A 15,478-nucleotide genomic window follows, 5' to 3' on the forward strand; every position below is an offset into this window, starting at 1 on the left:
GTGCTGGGTGCTGCTTTGGTGGGGAGGCATAGGGTGGTGAACAGGACACAGTCCCCACCCTTCCGAGTTGGGGCGCGGTATGAGGAAATACCCAGATAGTAATCATACAATATGGTAAATAACTTGACAGTAGGGGCGGTACAAGTCAGTTTGGGAACACATGAAGACCCGGCCAACTAGCAGGGGGTCCCATGGTCTGAAAAAGCCAACCAGAGAAGAAACATTTGAGCTGAGCCTTGAAAGAGCACCATGCAGAGAAGGGTGGTGTGCCAAGCAGAGGGATCAGCATGACTGAAACAGATCCAGTGTTGCTAGCACGCAGTGGACACTCCAGTGTTGTGAATGAGTAGATGGATGACTGAATGAGACACGCATATTTGCTGGCAGGGAGCCATTCCCCACTATATCATGAACCGCTAAACCTGCCTCTTGATTCCACCCAGAGCCCAAACCTTAGTTGAGACCCAGAGTAGGTGGCAATGGTGAAAGGGTCCCAGACACAGAGGAAGGGTTGTGTGGTCTTAGCCTGGGAGTGATTTCCAAGAAGTAGGTCTCTGATTCTGCTCTCCCAGAGGGCAGCTGCTAAAAATATAACCGGCTCTGCTGCTTTATGTTTGAAAAAGCAGGGCAGGGGTGCCTCATTTTCACACCTGTCATTCATGTGTGAGCCTGGTAGCAGGGCATGTTTTTGGCAGATGGTACCTCCTGAGGACTGTCCCGAGATAAAAGTTTCCCAGAGTGTGTGCACAGTGGAGAAGACCACAGACGAAGTGGTCTCTTCCCCCAGCTGATTTAAAGGAGGTCAGGGCCAGTCTCTCTCACCCCCTAGGACAATCCCTGTCCTCTTGCGATGATCATTCCTGCCCCAAAGGCTAAGGCAAAGATCTGCAGCTGCCTGCCTGCAGGAGCCAAGCAGGCAGCGTAAGTCAGCTGGATGGGCACTTCGCGAAGCAAGGAGGTGCGTGCAGCCCCATGTTATGGCAGGCTGCGACTTGGGCCTGGCTGACTGTTGCCGTGTATGATTCCTGCTCTTGCATTGCCAAATAGTGTGATTTTTCTTTTCTGTACAAGTTAGAAGTGAAGAATTTTATATCTCCAGATTTTAAAATGTTGGCACTAATTCAAATGAAAACAAAAAAACAAGCCTGCGAGAGGCGAACAAAACCTGTTTGGGACCTCTCATCCTTGTTTCCATCCTAGGAAGGTGCATGTCCATAGGACATCAGAGCTTTACTTTACAAGGAGAAAAGTGGAAGCCCAGGCAGAATGCATTGCTTCTGGAAATATTATTGCGTTGGTGTCCGTGCTAGCGGCTAGGAGTTCCATAGCAAATTAGAAGGTCCAGTTCCTGCCCTTCTGGAACTCCCAATAGGTAGACAAAGAGGCAACTACAGGAGTAGTGAGTGATCAACAGAGTAAGAACGTGAGTTGGGTGAGGAGGGGGGTTTGGGGGCGGGGGGAGCACAAATCAAGGCAAGCTTCGGAAACAAAGAGCCCTCTGGTCTGGGACTTGAAAATAATTGGGAGTTAGCTAGGTAGGGAGTGGAGGGGGTAGAAACGTATTCCAAATAGAGGGAATAATAATATATGCAAAGGCCTGGGGACATGAGAAAATTCGATTAATTCGAGGATCTGAAAGCAGCTCATTATGGCTGAAGCTGAGGGTGGGGGTTGGGAGAAGGACGTGTGGAAAGCAAGCAAGCAAGCAAGCAAGCAAGCAAGCAAGCAAGCAAGCAAGCAAGCAAGCAAGCAAGCAAGCAAGCAAGCAAGCAAGCAAGCAAGCAGGAGAGGGCTTCCCGGGTGGCGCAGTGGTTGAGAATCTGCCTGCTAATGCAGGGGACACGGGTTCGAGCCCTGGTCTGGGAGGATCCCACATGCCGCGGAGCAACTAGGCCCGTGAGCCACAACTACTGAGCCTGCGCGTCTGGAGCCTGTGCTCCGCAACAAGAGGCCGCGATAGTGAGAGGCCCGTGCACCGCGAAGAAGAGTGGCCCCCGCTTCCCACAACTAGAGAAAGCCCTCGCACAGAAGACCCAAGACCCAACGAAGACCCAACGAAGACCCAACACAGCAAAAATAAATAAATTAAACTCCGACCCCCAACATCTTCTTTAAAAAAAAAACCAAAAAAGAAAGCAGGAGAATTAGGCAGGGGGGTGCAAGCAAATGTCTATAGGGTCTCAGTGCCAGTGAGTAAAGCGGTCTTGATGTAAGAGACAGCAGAGGCTGGTGGGGTCTGGGATGCCCGGGAGTCAGCTGCGACTCAGCTGTAGCCACTCAGCAGCGGTCCAGGGTTGCCAGAATGTCGTGTTTTTCAGGAGCAATGTGAAGTTAGATTATTAAAAGCAGCGTCTTGGACTTCCCTGGTGGAGCAGTGGTTGGGAATCTGCCTGCCAATGCAGGGGACATGGGTTCGAGCCCTGGTCCAGGAAGATCCCACAGGCCTTGGAGCAACTAAGCCCGTGCACCACAACTACTGAGCCTGCGCTCTAGAGCCCCTGAGCCACAACTACGGAGCCTGCGTGCCTAGAGCCCGTGCTCTGCAACAAGAGAAGCCACCGCAATGAGAAGCCTGCGCACCACAATGAAAAGTAGGCCCCACTCGCCACAACTAGAGAAAGCCCGCGTGCAGCAATGAAGACCCAACACAGCCAAAAATAAAATTAATTAATTTTTAAAAAAAGCAGCGTCTTGAGTTATGCATTTAGAGGGCTAGTTTGAATGAATAAAGCACTTGGCAACAGATTTTTTTTTTAAACATCTTTATTGGAGTATAATTGCTTTACAATGTTTGCATCTGGCCTTTGAGCCACCAGTTCCAATCTTTGGAGGAATCGTAAAGGGAATGTGGGCTTGATTCTGAGAGTGTGGAGCCACTGGGGGTTTTCAGCAGGGCGTGACATTCCAGGCTCATGCAGAAAGGGGCTGGAGAACAACAATAGAGGAGCTAGGACTCATTGGAGATGTTGTGGTACCTGCAGAAGGGCGGGGAGATGGTGGAGGTCTGCAGACAGCATGGGGGTTAGGGATGGGATGTGAGAGAGATGGGATTTGACGGCAGATTAGGAGGGATGGGGGAGGTCGTTGGGGAGTGTTAAGGTTGATACAAGGGTCAAGGCAGCAGGTACAGAGGAAGGACGAGGAACAGTGATGGATGAAGATGACCTTAGCCCCTGTGGGTCACTCAGGGGAGATGCCCAGAGGATCTGGACCTGGTCCAGAGAATGTGGGCCCAGTGGGGTGAATAGGACACCCCTTGACCCCAAGGAACTGCAGTTCAGGTGGGAAGACAGACTGAGGACGATTGAAGAGTCCAGGGCCGGAGGCTGGCCCAGAGTCTCTTCTGAGGGCAGGGCCCTTGGGAGCAGCAGTGACCTCATTGTCTGAGAAGCCAGGGTGGGAGGGCGGGGCAGAGACATCCAGCTAGTGACGACTGGCCCAACAAAGGCCCGGAGACGTGACAGAGACAATGTGTTAGTGGGTAAACGGAAAAGAATCCAGAAAGACAAACTGCTCCTTCCTCACATTTCAACTAGGAAGGAAATAAAGCATTTCTGTGAGGTAATTTCTTTGAATTTCTTTTGGTACCTTGCTCCGAGGTCCCTGGTTCTCCTCTGGACAGGTAGAAGGCGTTCAGTAAATGTTTATCGTGCTTTCCCCCATTTCCTTCTCCCTCTGGAGCAATACTCTACTGAGTGTATAAATTCTGCTACAGTTTGTGTGCATGTTTTTAAGAGTTGCCTTTGGTCTTACCTCACTGTGGTCAAGATCAGGAGTCACCAGTGAGACCGGAAGTGGCTGGTATGCAGTAGGAGCTCAAATGCCCAGAGATGGAGAGGGCTGTGGGGGCTGGGGAGGACTTCTAAAGCGCCTGCTGCCTTTCTGTTGTAATATTAAGTCCCCGCCCACTTGACACTGGACTGAACCCTGTGCAGTTGTGGGATGATGCTGTGCAAACCCCTGACGGTGGCCGGGTATACAGCAGGTACTCACTACCCACCAGCTGGACTGGATCTAGGTCTTGAGTGATCAGACCTCATAAGCCTGTCTGACCTTTGAAACAGGACAGGGAAGGACGTGGCCCCCAATCCTGCTTTGCCTGGTCAGCATGTGCTAGGTGACCCTGGGTCTCAGGTTCTAAAGCCCAGAGTCAGCTGAACATGGTGGAATGGGATTTTTGCGGGCACAGGATTTTTGTGAGAGCACAGGCTTGGGAACCAAACAGACTTTGGGTCAAATCCCAGCTCCCCCATCTCTAAAATGGGGATAATAATACCTTTGTGACATCTTTCTCGTCCTGAGAGTGCTGAGTGGCACATGTCCGTGCCTCCTCTCAGCCCTCAGCCCTCCTCACCCTCTGTGCCCTGCAGCGTGTTCCAAAGAGCAGCCATGTCCACCCTGTACCCATCTCTGGAGGACCTGAAGGTGGACCAAGCCATGCAGGTAAAGTGCCAGGCTACCAGCCTGGGGTCCCCTGACGGGGCCTTCTGGATTGTGCCAGGGTAGCTAAGGGAGGCTTGTCTTGGGTCAAGTGCTGGGGACCCCTGGGAGTTCCTGACTGGCCCCAGGGCATGCAGGTCCCCACTGCAGGGCCTGCTGGGCAGAGCAGGTGTCCAGAGGCCAAGGCAATGGAATTACAGCAGGTGGAGAAGACCAAGCAGCTGCAGACCGGCCGTCTGGTGCCTGCTCTATCCCAGTGCTTCCTGCATCTGGGTTCGTGTAGAACCCGTGCTATAGGACAAGCTTCCAGAGTAAACCCCCATGGTCGTGGCGTTTGGCCTACTCGGCCCCCAGAAGCCCTTTACTCCTTCCGTCCCACATGAGGTCCTAGTGGGTTTTGAGAACTGGGGGCTTTTCGACTGAAAATCTGCCTTGGCTGCCTCAGGTAGTAAACGAGTTGTGACATTTGGTGGGTCGCGGGCCCCTGGGAGAACCTCCTTCCAGAAGCGTGGACATCTGCAGACGCCATATTTACTCCAAGGGTCATGGACACCCCCCCTCAGGCCGCCAGCATACCTAATGCCCTGAGCCCCAGCCTCAGGGAGCCCCAGGCCTCAAGGGCTCTGGGGCTCATGGCCACAGCTGACTGGCACTCCCCATCCATCCCCAGGCCGAGGCCAGAGCCGTACCCAGGATGCCCGCCCTGCCGGGGCAGGGAACAGACTCCCAGCCTTCAGGTGAGTGAGTGGGCTGGGGTTCTCCTGCCTCAGAGTGACCTCTGCTGGACATTTCCGAGAGCCTGCGTCCTTCCTGCCGCTGAGCCGTGGGCACTATGCAGGTTGACCCTCCCTAGAACCCCCCCTTTGAGGGGGACACTGAGAAACCTGCAGCTTTGTGAGGCCACTGACTGCCCTGACTTGGGGCCACCAAGGAAGGCTGAATGTGGAGACCAGGACGTGTGTGGTGGCCCTGGAGCTGCTCGTGGCCGTCTTGATTCAGGCCCCGTGGTAGCAAACTTGAACTCAGGCCCAGCTCTTCTCCTCCTCACCATACAGTTCCCCAGCGCTGCCCTCGGGTCTGGCCGGTGCCAAATAAAATCAGTTAAATTGAACACCAAAGTGATACATGAGGTACTCAGCGTCCCAGGCTGCTCCTGGAGAAAGCAGACCGTCTGAGGGGAGGACCCACAGTGCCAGTGAGCGTTCCTGGGAGTGCAGAGCCAACTCAGGGGTATAGTGCATTCTTGGGAGTAAACAGCATCCCCAGGCCCTGTTTCTTAATAAAAATGAGTGACCACCTGGGAGCCAGGCAGGTGTGGCTAATCTCAGGCCCGGAGTAACGCCTTTCTTCTTCCTTCCTTCCCTTCCCATCAGTTTTGTACCCAAACCTGGCGGAATTGGAAGGTTATATTGGTCTTTCGTTCTCCAGCCACGAAGTCCAGCAGAACCTGCCTCAGATTCCAGAAGGTGCCAGTGTAGGTATTTGTCTCTTGCTTGATGGGCCCTTCTTCTTGGTCTTACCATTTAAACAGACTTGAATCTCCTCTTTCCCCAGCGTTGCTGCGCCTCTGTTGTTTTTTTTGCGGTACGCGGGCCTCTCACTGTTGTGGCCTCTCCCGTTGCAGAGCACAGGCTCCGGACGCGCAGGCTCAGCGGCCATGGCTCACGGGCCCAGCCGCTCCGCGGCATGTGGGATCTTCCTGGACCGGGGCACGAACCCGTGTCCCCTGCATCGGCAGGCGGACTCTCAACCACTGCGCCACCAGGGAAGCCCCTGCACCTCTGTTTTTTGATGGCAGTTCGTATTTTCAGCCTTCATTAAAAGTGCTGTGGGGTTTCGTGGTTTCCTGCGGGCCTTGGGGCTGAAGGGCCACTGCCTGCCCTTTGACCTCTGACCTTCTGGCCTGAGCCTGCTGGAGGAGAAGGGAGGACATTAAACCTGGCCTGAGCCTGGGTGCTTCTACTGAAGGGCTGCCTGTGACTTGACAGCAGCTGCATGGTTAGGCAGAGCCCGGTGGGAAGGGGCTTGTCATCCAGCCCCACTCCCCAAATTAAACAATAATGCTTGATTCCTGCTCTGCATGGCTTCAGGGAGCAAAGGAGATCATAACATTGAAATATTCACTCCTGAAAATGTATTCACCTATAGAATCAGTCCCAAACCCTCTCCCAATCAGCTCCAGCCTCCCCGCGGACCATCTGTCAGCTGTCCTTGTCTGCCAGCCCCTCCCTGGTCCAGTGCAAATCGATTGCACAGTGCAAATGCAAATCTTACTAAGGCCGCAGGACTTCATGAAATTGATGGAAATGAGGACGAGAACTGCCACACTGACAAATGAGGATTTCATAGGAAAAATCAGAAAGGATGAGGACATGTGGGAACCTGAGAAAAACTGGTGACACCCTGGGGTGTTTCTCCAAAATGACCCTCTTGACAGTCATGTAGGGAAGTACACACATGAAGCAAAGTAGGTCATGTTGCAGATAGCCCAATTTTAATCCATCGATTTAATCCCTCTTTGGCCCAATAATTAGGACAACCTAAATTTTGATAAAAAATGACAGATAGGGCTTCCCTGGTGGTGCAGTGGTTGAGAGTCCGCCTGCCGATGCAGGGGACGCGGGTTCATGCCCCGGTCCAGGAAGATCCCACATGCCGTGGAGCGGCTGGGCCCATGAGCCATGGCCGCTGAGCCTGCGCATCCGGAGCCTGTGCTCCGCAACGGGAGAGGCCACAACAGTGAGAGGCCCGCGTACCGCAAAAAAAAAGAAAAAAGACAGATAATGCATTTTTATAATTAAAATTTTTTAGTTATTTTATTTCATTTTAACTTTTTATTTTTAAGTAATCATAAATTCATAGGAAGTTGAGAAGATAGAGAAGTCCTTTGTGCTCTTCACTCAGTTTTCCCAGTGGTTCCGTTTTATGTAACTACACTATAACGTCAAAACCAGGCATTTTACATTGGTACAATGTGTGTCTGTTGTTCAATGTCATTTTATCACCTGTAACCACCGGCGCAATCAAGATAGAGAACTATGTTATCACCACAAAGGTATCTCTAGTGTTGCCCCTTCATAATCGTTCCCAGCCTCCCTCTCACCATCCGCAGCCCCTTGGCAACGACTAGCGTGTTTTTGTCCCTAGAATTTTGCCATTTCAGAAGGTTATGTAAGTGGAATCACGCGGTGTGTGACTTTTTCAGATGGACTCTTTCCACTCAGCATCATGCCCTGGAGATCCTTCGAGGCTGTTGCCTGTATCAACAGTTCATTCCTTTTTATCGCTGGGTTGTGTTCCATGGTGTGTCTGTACCCCCAGTTTGTTTAACCTCTTGAGGGACATTTTAGTTGTTTCCAGTTTTTGTCTATTATAAACTAAGCTATTACGGATGTGTACAGCTTTTTGTACGGATATAAGTTTTTGTTTCTCTGGGATAAACGCCCAGGAGTGCAATTCCTAGGTAGTGTTATAACTGTATGGTTAATTCTTTAAAAAAGGAAGTGCCAAGCTATTTCCAGAATGGCTGTGCTATTTTATTTTCCTGCCAGCAATGCATGAGTGTTTTCAGTTTCTTCACATCCTTGCCAGCATTTGGTATTATCACTGTTTTAAATTTTAATCATTATGGTAGGTGTGTAGCATCGATTTATCATTGTCTTAATTTGCATTTCCCTAACGCTAGTGATGCTGAACATCTTTTCATGTGCTCAGTTACCAGCTGTATATTCTTTTCGGTAAAATGTTTCTTCATATCTTTTGCTCATTTTCTAAATGGATTGTGTTTTTAAGTCAACTTTTGAGACTTTATTCTAGAGTCCTTTGTCAGATATTTGATTTGTAAATATTTTCTCCCACTGTGTAGCTTCTCCTTTCATCGTATTAAAAGGGTTTCTTGCAGAGCAAAAAGTCTTTAATTTTGATGAGGTCCAATTTATTGATTGTTTTCTTTTGTGGATTATGCTTTAGTGTCCTAAGAAATTTCACTGAGCCCTAGGTCCTAAAGATTTTCCCTTTTACTTCTAAAACTGCTATAGTTTTATGTTTAAATTTATGGTTGAATTTGAGTTAATTGTTGTATAACCTGTGGAGTCCGTGCTCACATTTTGCCCACGGATGTTCAGTTGCTCCCTCACCATTTGTTGAAAAGACTCTTCTTTCTCCAGTGAATTGCTCTTGCACCTCTGTTAAGAAGCAGTTGCCCCTCCTTGTGTGAGGCTATTTCTGGATTCTCTCTTCTGCTCCATGATCCATGTGTCTGTCGCTCCCCAATACAACACTGTCTTAATTACTGTAGCGATATAATAAATCTGGAAATTTGGTAGAGTGATTAATCCTGTTTTATTCTTTTTATCAGAGTAGTTTTAGCTATTCTAGTTCCTTTGTCTTTTCATATAAAGTTTAGACTAACCTTGCATGTATCTACAAAACATCTTGTAGAGATTGTGATAAGAATTGCATTAAATCTGTACATCAATCTGGCGACAGTTGACAGCTTTACTATGTATTCCCAATCCATGAATACAGAATATCTCTCTATTTATTTAGATCTTCTTTGATATCTTTTATCAGTGTTTTTTTCATTTCCAGCATACAATTCCTGCATATGTTTTATTAGATTTACACCTAAGTATTTCTTTTTTTTTTGAGTGATTGTAAGTGGTATTGTATTTTTAATTTTAGCTTCCACATGTTCATTGTTAGTATTTAGAAGTACAATTGATTTTTTGGTATATGTTGGTCTTGTATCCTGTGACCTTGTTGAACTCACTTATGAGTTCTAGGAGTTTACTTGTAGATTCCCTGGAATTTTCTAGTGAAGTATCATCTCATCTGCAAATAGAGACCATTTTATGTCTTCTTTTCCAATCTATATGCCTTTTATTTCCTTTTCTTGCCTTATTGCTCTGGCTAGTTTTTCCATTACTGTATTTAATAGTAGTGGTGAGAGTGGACATCCTGACCTTGTTCCAGATCTTAGGGGGGAAAGCACTCACTCATTTTGGTACTTTTACCTTAATTTTTTTCAAGGCAGAGATCAACTTGAGCCCATTTCCCCCCATCGTTCACTATTTTCTGTGGAACTTTTAGTTTTAAGTGGATTTAAAAGGGCTCTTCTCCTGACCCCAGTTTGCCTTGGAAAACGAGGACTCCTTTCCTATTTACCTGTCCTCTCTTCTCTCCCTACTTTCCCGGCTGTTTTTCAGGGGTGTGGACTTTGACGCCCCCTAGTGGCGTCATTGAACCATGTTCCCTCTCGCCCGCACGCGGGAAAGTGTGTGAGCTGGGGTGGACTACGACCCAGGGTCCACCCCATTCTCCTTACCCCATCCCTGCTCCCACCCCGGGGACTCTTGTGGCACGAGGCCCCAGGCGCTGGCTGACCGCCTGCTCTTCTGATGTCTGCAGGCAGCGGTCTCGGGCCCCTCACCGGACCAGGTGGTGGCGCCGGTGTCCGGGAACAGCTTGGGCGTGCTGCCTGGGGAGGTCAAGCCCGGGGTGCGCGAGATCCACCTGTGCAAGGACGAGCGCGGCAAGACGGGGCTGCGGCTGCGGGCCATCGACAAGGTGGGACTGGGGGTCGAGGGGGAGAGGAAGGGCCCCGCGGAGGGCGGAGGGCGAGCCCGCGTGCTGGACAGCGCCTGCCCGCAGCCCGAGTTGCCCGCCCTCCGCGCGCCTCCGGGGTTCTGGCCGCCTCGTCCACCAGCGGGAGAGGAGGCAGAGCGGGGAGCCCCATCCACAGTAAGGAAGGGGCTGCGCGGGCTGGGAGCCGAGGCCCACCTGACCCCTAGGCCAGGCTCTTCCTCTCAAGCCCCTCCTACAAGGCCCGAGGGCTGGCTCTGGGCTGCGCCAGGGATCCTGTACCTGCCCCTCCGTGGGCTCCTTGCCTCCTTGCCCCCCAGTCAAAGGGATCTGGCTTCTGGGCGGCTGTCTGCAGACAGTGGAAGCCGGGGGCCCTGGATGCCAGTGTGAGAGGCCTTGTAGTCCAGTGGTTGGGGGTGCAGCCTCCAGTTGGGGTTGAATTCCTGACTCCGTTGCTTCCTAGCTGTGTGGCCCGGAGTGTTTCCTCGCCAGGAAAATGGGGTTGCCCTTGTCTGCTGCGCAGAGCTGCAGTCCCAGTGCCCTGCAGGCTCTGGGAGGATCCGGAGGCAAACAGCAGCTTGGAGGAGGGAGCTGGGCTCATGGTGGGCCGGGAGAGCTGACTGTGGGGACCGCCTCCCGCAGGGGCTCTTTGTGCAGCTGGTCCAGGCCAACACCCCCGCGTCCCTGGTGGGGCTGCGCTTTGGGGACCAGATCCTGCAGATTGATGGGCGCAACTGTGTCGGGTGGAGCACAGACAAAGCCCACCGGGTGGTGAAGAAGGCGTTGGCTGAGAAGATTGTCATGGTTGTCCGGGACAGGTGAGTAGCTGGGTCCCAGGAGCCTCTCTGTCCACCCCCAGCCACGCCCCAGGCCCAGCTCACTGTCCATCCCTGCCAGGCCATTCCAGCGGACCGTCACCATGCACAAGGACAGCACAGGCCATATCGGCTTCGTCATCAAGAAGGGGAAGATCATCTCTTTGGTCAAAGGGAGTTCTGCAGCCCGCAACGGGCTCCTCATCAACCACTACGTGTGCGAGGTGAACGGGCAGAACGTCATTGGGCTGAAGGTAAGCTAGGCAGAGCAGCGGCTCTGTCCTGGGACGTCAGGGGCTGGGACACTCCAGGTGGTGGGCAGGTTCGTGTCTGCGGGTGGGCTGCTGCCCCCACCCCAGCCTCAGTTCCTCATCCTAAGGCTGCTACAGGGATTCAATGTGACAAGGTACACAGAGCTTCGAGCACAGTGCATGTACAAAGTAATTGCTCAGTAAATATAAGCTATTGTTACTTACACGTGGAGGCCAGAGGTGTGACAGGGAGCTGGGGGGTGGGGGTGGGGGTGGTTAATGACCTGTGTAAGGACATAGGTGCCCAGGTGGCTCCTGGCTGCATGGACACCTCCCTACTCTGTGCGGCACTTCTGTTTGTATCCTGGATCTTGCTCAGTAATAGGAATATTTTAGAAAATTGCTCTTCAGAAGTCCATTTCTGACCTCTTTTTTTTTGCCTTCCCACGGGGGTTTGCATGGCAAGTTCTATCTTTAAATACAGAAGGAGCAAGTGGTCTAGGCCCAGTGCTGTGACCTGGACTCGGGGGTGGGGTGCCTTTGGGGAATGGACCCTGGAGGAGGATGAGTCACGCCGCTTCTGGTCCCTGGATAAGTGAGAGTGGTTTATCCCGACTTGATACCACCAGGACCGAGAGTGCTTCTTAATCCCAGCTGTGATTTAGAGTGAGGGTTCCTGCCCTGCTGCAGCCAGGGCTTTGGGGCTCACAGGCAGGGCTCCCCGGGTAGAGGTGGCTTGGGCGGTGGCATCTCACTCCACAGGTGGCAGAGTCTTTTAAGCCAGTTCTCCTCCCCTTCACAAGGGCCATCACCATCGCTATTCCTGTGGCACATCTTCCTCCCTGTGCTTGACAGTCTCCCCACCTTCCCTGGAGGCTTGTCCTTCTGGCTCATGAGCACAGTGCTCAGCAAGTCCTTCCTAATGTCTGCCTGACATCCCTCCTGCTGCCTGTCTCCCCTTCCTTGGGGATCAGGCATGACGATCCAAAGGGAATCCATTGTAGCTAAAAAGCTGAGTACAGTAATACCAGCTCTGAGGGGCTGGCTCTGCTGGGTGTGAGTGGACCCACTCCTTTCAAAGCATGACAGTTCTTTGTTCTTAACTGTTCTGGAGAGCAGTCCTTCTAAGATGTGCTGCAGATTCTCTCGTCCTCACTGAGGGTTCAAGGCTTCCCTATGAACTTACCGGTTATCCTACCAAACAAGGGCGTGAGGCTCTAAGGACTGGGCCTGTCCCTTTGCTGAATGGCCCCAGATAGCTATGCGTCTTGAGATCATTTATCTTCTCAAAGGTCTGTCTATTTCTACTCTGTGGCCATCACTAGTCCCACCTAGCACATCTTCTCCCATTTATCCTGGAACAGCTAAGAAAACACATACCTGGGTTAGACACCTGTGTAAAGTAAAGGTCATGGTGTCTGAGTAAGGGCCAGAGGCTCTTCCAATGGCCATAGCGTTTGTCTTTGGACTGTTTGGCACACTTTGTGTAGATGCCTTTTGTTTCTTGTTCTCCCCATGATCTGAGGGCCTCTCTTTTCACTAGTCGACAAGATGTAAGAGGAAGAAGTACCACACGGGCTCGGCTCCGGCTGACAGGAGCCCAGGGGAGAGGGTGGGGGAGCCCCTGCTGTGCCCCCACTGCACGGTTATTCTGTTTGTGCTTTGGGTCCAGAACCCGAGTGTGACGGGGTCCTGGGCAACGGCATACATGTGTGCTTGGTGAGATTCCCAGGGCTCTTTGGGGAAAGTCACGTTTGTGAGGCCCTGTTAGGTGTCAGGCCCACACAGGCCCTCGAGCTGAGGGTGGGAGGGGCACGCTCATTCTACTGACAGGGCCTCAGGTGGGAGGCCCACATTCTTGTTCACCTGAGGGGCAGCCCTGTCCCTGATGTCAGAATGTCAGTGGCATCCTTCCGCGGGGGCCGTGCTGACCTCTCCACAGAGGTGCCTTCAGAGTTTTCCCTGGCCCCTGGGGTGACCGCTCACTCACCCCTTCTCCAGGACAAAGAAGTCACGGAGATTCTGGCCACAGCCGGGAACGTCATCAACCTGGCCATCATGCCCACTGTGATCTATGCGCACATGGTCAGAAAGTAAGGCTGGTCCCCTCCTGCCCCTCCCCCCTCAGCTCCCCACCTCCTGTCCACCCAGGCTTCCTCAAGGCTCCTGCAGAGCCCAGACCAGCCCGCCCTCTGCTCTCCTGCCCTTGCCTCCCTTCACGCTAGCCAGTGGCTTCTGGTGATTTGAAGGTCTTAGACTTGGTAGTGAGGGTCCACAAGGCATGCACAGGCTTTGCGGGGATGGGGGAAGGTGCTGCCAGTGTTGGCGACTGTCCTTGTTGCTGTATCTAGATTGTCCCCAGCCCTGCTCCACCACACCATGGACCACTCCATCCCTGACATCTGAAGCCACGGGAGAGCAGCTCAGCCCTCTCACCCTCCAGCAGGAAAGGGAGAGTCCTCAGGGGACAGACTGTGGAGGCCTCTGCCTGGGGGCGGGGCTGTCTCGAGGTGGGCGTGTTCTGGGTGGGGCAACATTGGATCACATGGGCCTGTCCTTTATACACACTGGCCTCCTTGCAGCCTCAGCCTCTTAACTGGGCTAAGGCAGGGGCAGGGCCCACAGGCAGTGATTCTCTGAGCCGATTTAAATGCTGGGCACGTAGGCAGGCCGACTAAACACTTCCTAAAGTTGCAGCTGGGTCCCTTTCAAACTTTTGCCTCTACCAGTAACACATTTCCACGGTTTGAGAGAACAAATACATTTTTTTGGGAGAATTGTTTCTTTTTCCTTTAGTTGTTCTTTGTCACAAACTGTATTTAGTTATAACCCGTCACTGTCTTTGAATAAAGATTTGATTTTACATAAAATCCCTTCCTCAAAAGTAACTGAAATTCCAGAATCTTCTGTCTCATGACATGCCAGAGCTGGTTTTCTTTTAAGCAGTGGTGAGACCAAGGCCTTTGCTACATATTGCCTCTGAGAGCAGTGACTGGGCTGTGCCACCGTCACATGCCGCCGGTCCGGGGCATGGATGAGTAGAGGGGGACAGTGTGGGGCCCTGGAAGGGGGCCCTGGCTTTTGCGCACCCCCTGCTCAGCGACTGCAGCTGGCTTCCGCATCTGCAGAACGGGCGTGAGGACCACTTCAAGGGTGCTGGAGAGGATGGAACACGTGCACTTACAGGGCCCCACGGGTCTGACGGGGGGCGTGGGGTGCGCCAAGTGGCCCCCTGGAGGGGAGTCAGAAGCACGCAGCTCTCTGGTTCCCTCAACCTCAGGAAAGATCTGTCTGCTCAGCTTTTCCCAGGATGCGTGTTATGACTCCCACGCAGGTGGGGACAGTGTGAGCCCCCTTCATCCCCCTCGCCCCCACCCCCAAAGACACAATATAAAGAAAACAGGCCAAGGATCTTGTTGTGTTTTCATGCTTTAATTCAGAGCTGTCTGCTGTAGGTACAACTCTGTCTGATCAAAAGGACAAAGAAGACAAAAGTGAAGCCCCCTCCCCACCTCCCCCCTTCCTGTATCCCCTGAACTCTCTGTCAAGGGCATGGCTGAATGCAGCAGTGCACTGTGACTTGTGTGCACTGATTCCTAGGTCAGGGGGGTAATGATTTCCCTGGGCAGAGGCCCCTCTGTAGGCCTTTACCCCAGAACCTTGTCATCTGCCCCCAGCCCACCCCCCAAGGTGCTGCCAGATACCCCTGTGGTAGTGGCGACTGGGAAGGGTGTTCAGTGAAAAGCTAAGTTATCCCCTTGGGAGATATTTGGGATAAACTCCATTTGAGGCCAGCTCTCTGAGCAGAGTCCCGGCCCCAGACTGATTTCTGCTTTGAGCCTGGACGAGAGGAGCAGCAAGGCAGCTCTGGCCTGGACCCTATAGCTTAGGAGAAGCCCCTTCTGGAGGTGGGACCCCAAGGACCAGCAGTTCCAGAAGGTGGTTCCTGAGAACATGGTCCCTTAGGATCTAATCAGCTCTGGCCAGAGGCTGGGGACAGGGGAGACCCCAAAGATCTCTGCTGTAGAAGCGGAGGGCGGGAGGGAAAGGTCACAGCCCAGCAGGAGGTGGTATTAAGCAGGAAGGAAAAGGGGAGCCTTGGAGGATGAGTACTTAGCGGGAGGCCCCCGGGCCCTGGCCTCGCTTCCTGGTCCCACATCCTGTGTCCTGCAGTCAGGGCTTGGAGCCTGAGCCCGTGGGCCGCTGCGCCTCCGCCTCCGCCCCTGGGAGCTGCCCAGGCAGCGCTGCCCCTTTTGCATAGATGCAGGATACCAAGCACACACACGCACACACGCACAAGCCGGGGCCTGGCCGACACGGTCCCAGCGTCTGTCCCAGGCCTGGGCCAGAGAGCTGCCTCCTCCACCGACAAGAGGCAAAGCCCGTCAA

General features: G+C 52.6%; 1 protein-coding gene across 1 annotated transcript; it reads left to right on the plus strand.

The window, feature by feature from the left end:
• Positions 1-675: 675 nt before the first annotated feature.
• On the plus strand, positions 676-13,495 carry SDCBP2 (syndecan binding protein 2; the record flags this gene model as incomplete). The annotated part of the gene is made up of 9 exons (XM_082670304.1): positions 676-722; positions 4,371-4,443; positions 5,111-5,177; positions 5,814-5,914; positions 9,850-10,008; positions 10,666-10,841; positions 10,921-11,092; positions 13,091-13,182; positions 13,441-13,495. The coding sequence occupies exons 2-9, from the start codon at positions 4,390-4,392 to the stop codon at positions 13,493-13,495; spliced, it is 876 nt and encodes a 291-aa protein (XP_082526430.1). The 5' UTR covers positions 676-722; positions 4,371-4,389.
• Between the last annotated feature and the right edge of the window lie 1,983 nt (positions 13,496-15,478).

The sequence above is a fragment of the Grampus griseus genome, assembly GCF_964374135.1.
Source record: "Grampus griseus genome assembly, chromosome: 14".
NCBI classification, from domain to species: domain Eukaryota; kingdom Metazoa; phylum Chordata; class Mammalia; order Artiodactyla; family Delphinidae; genus Grampus; species Grampus griseus.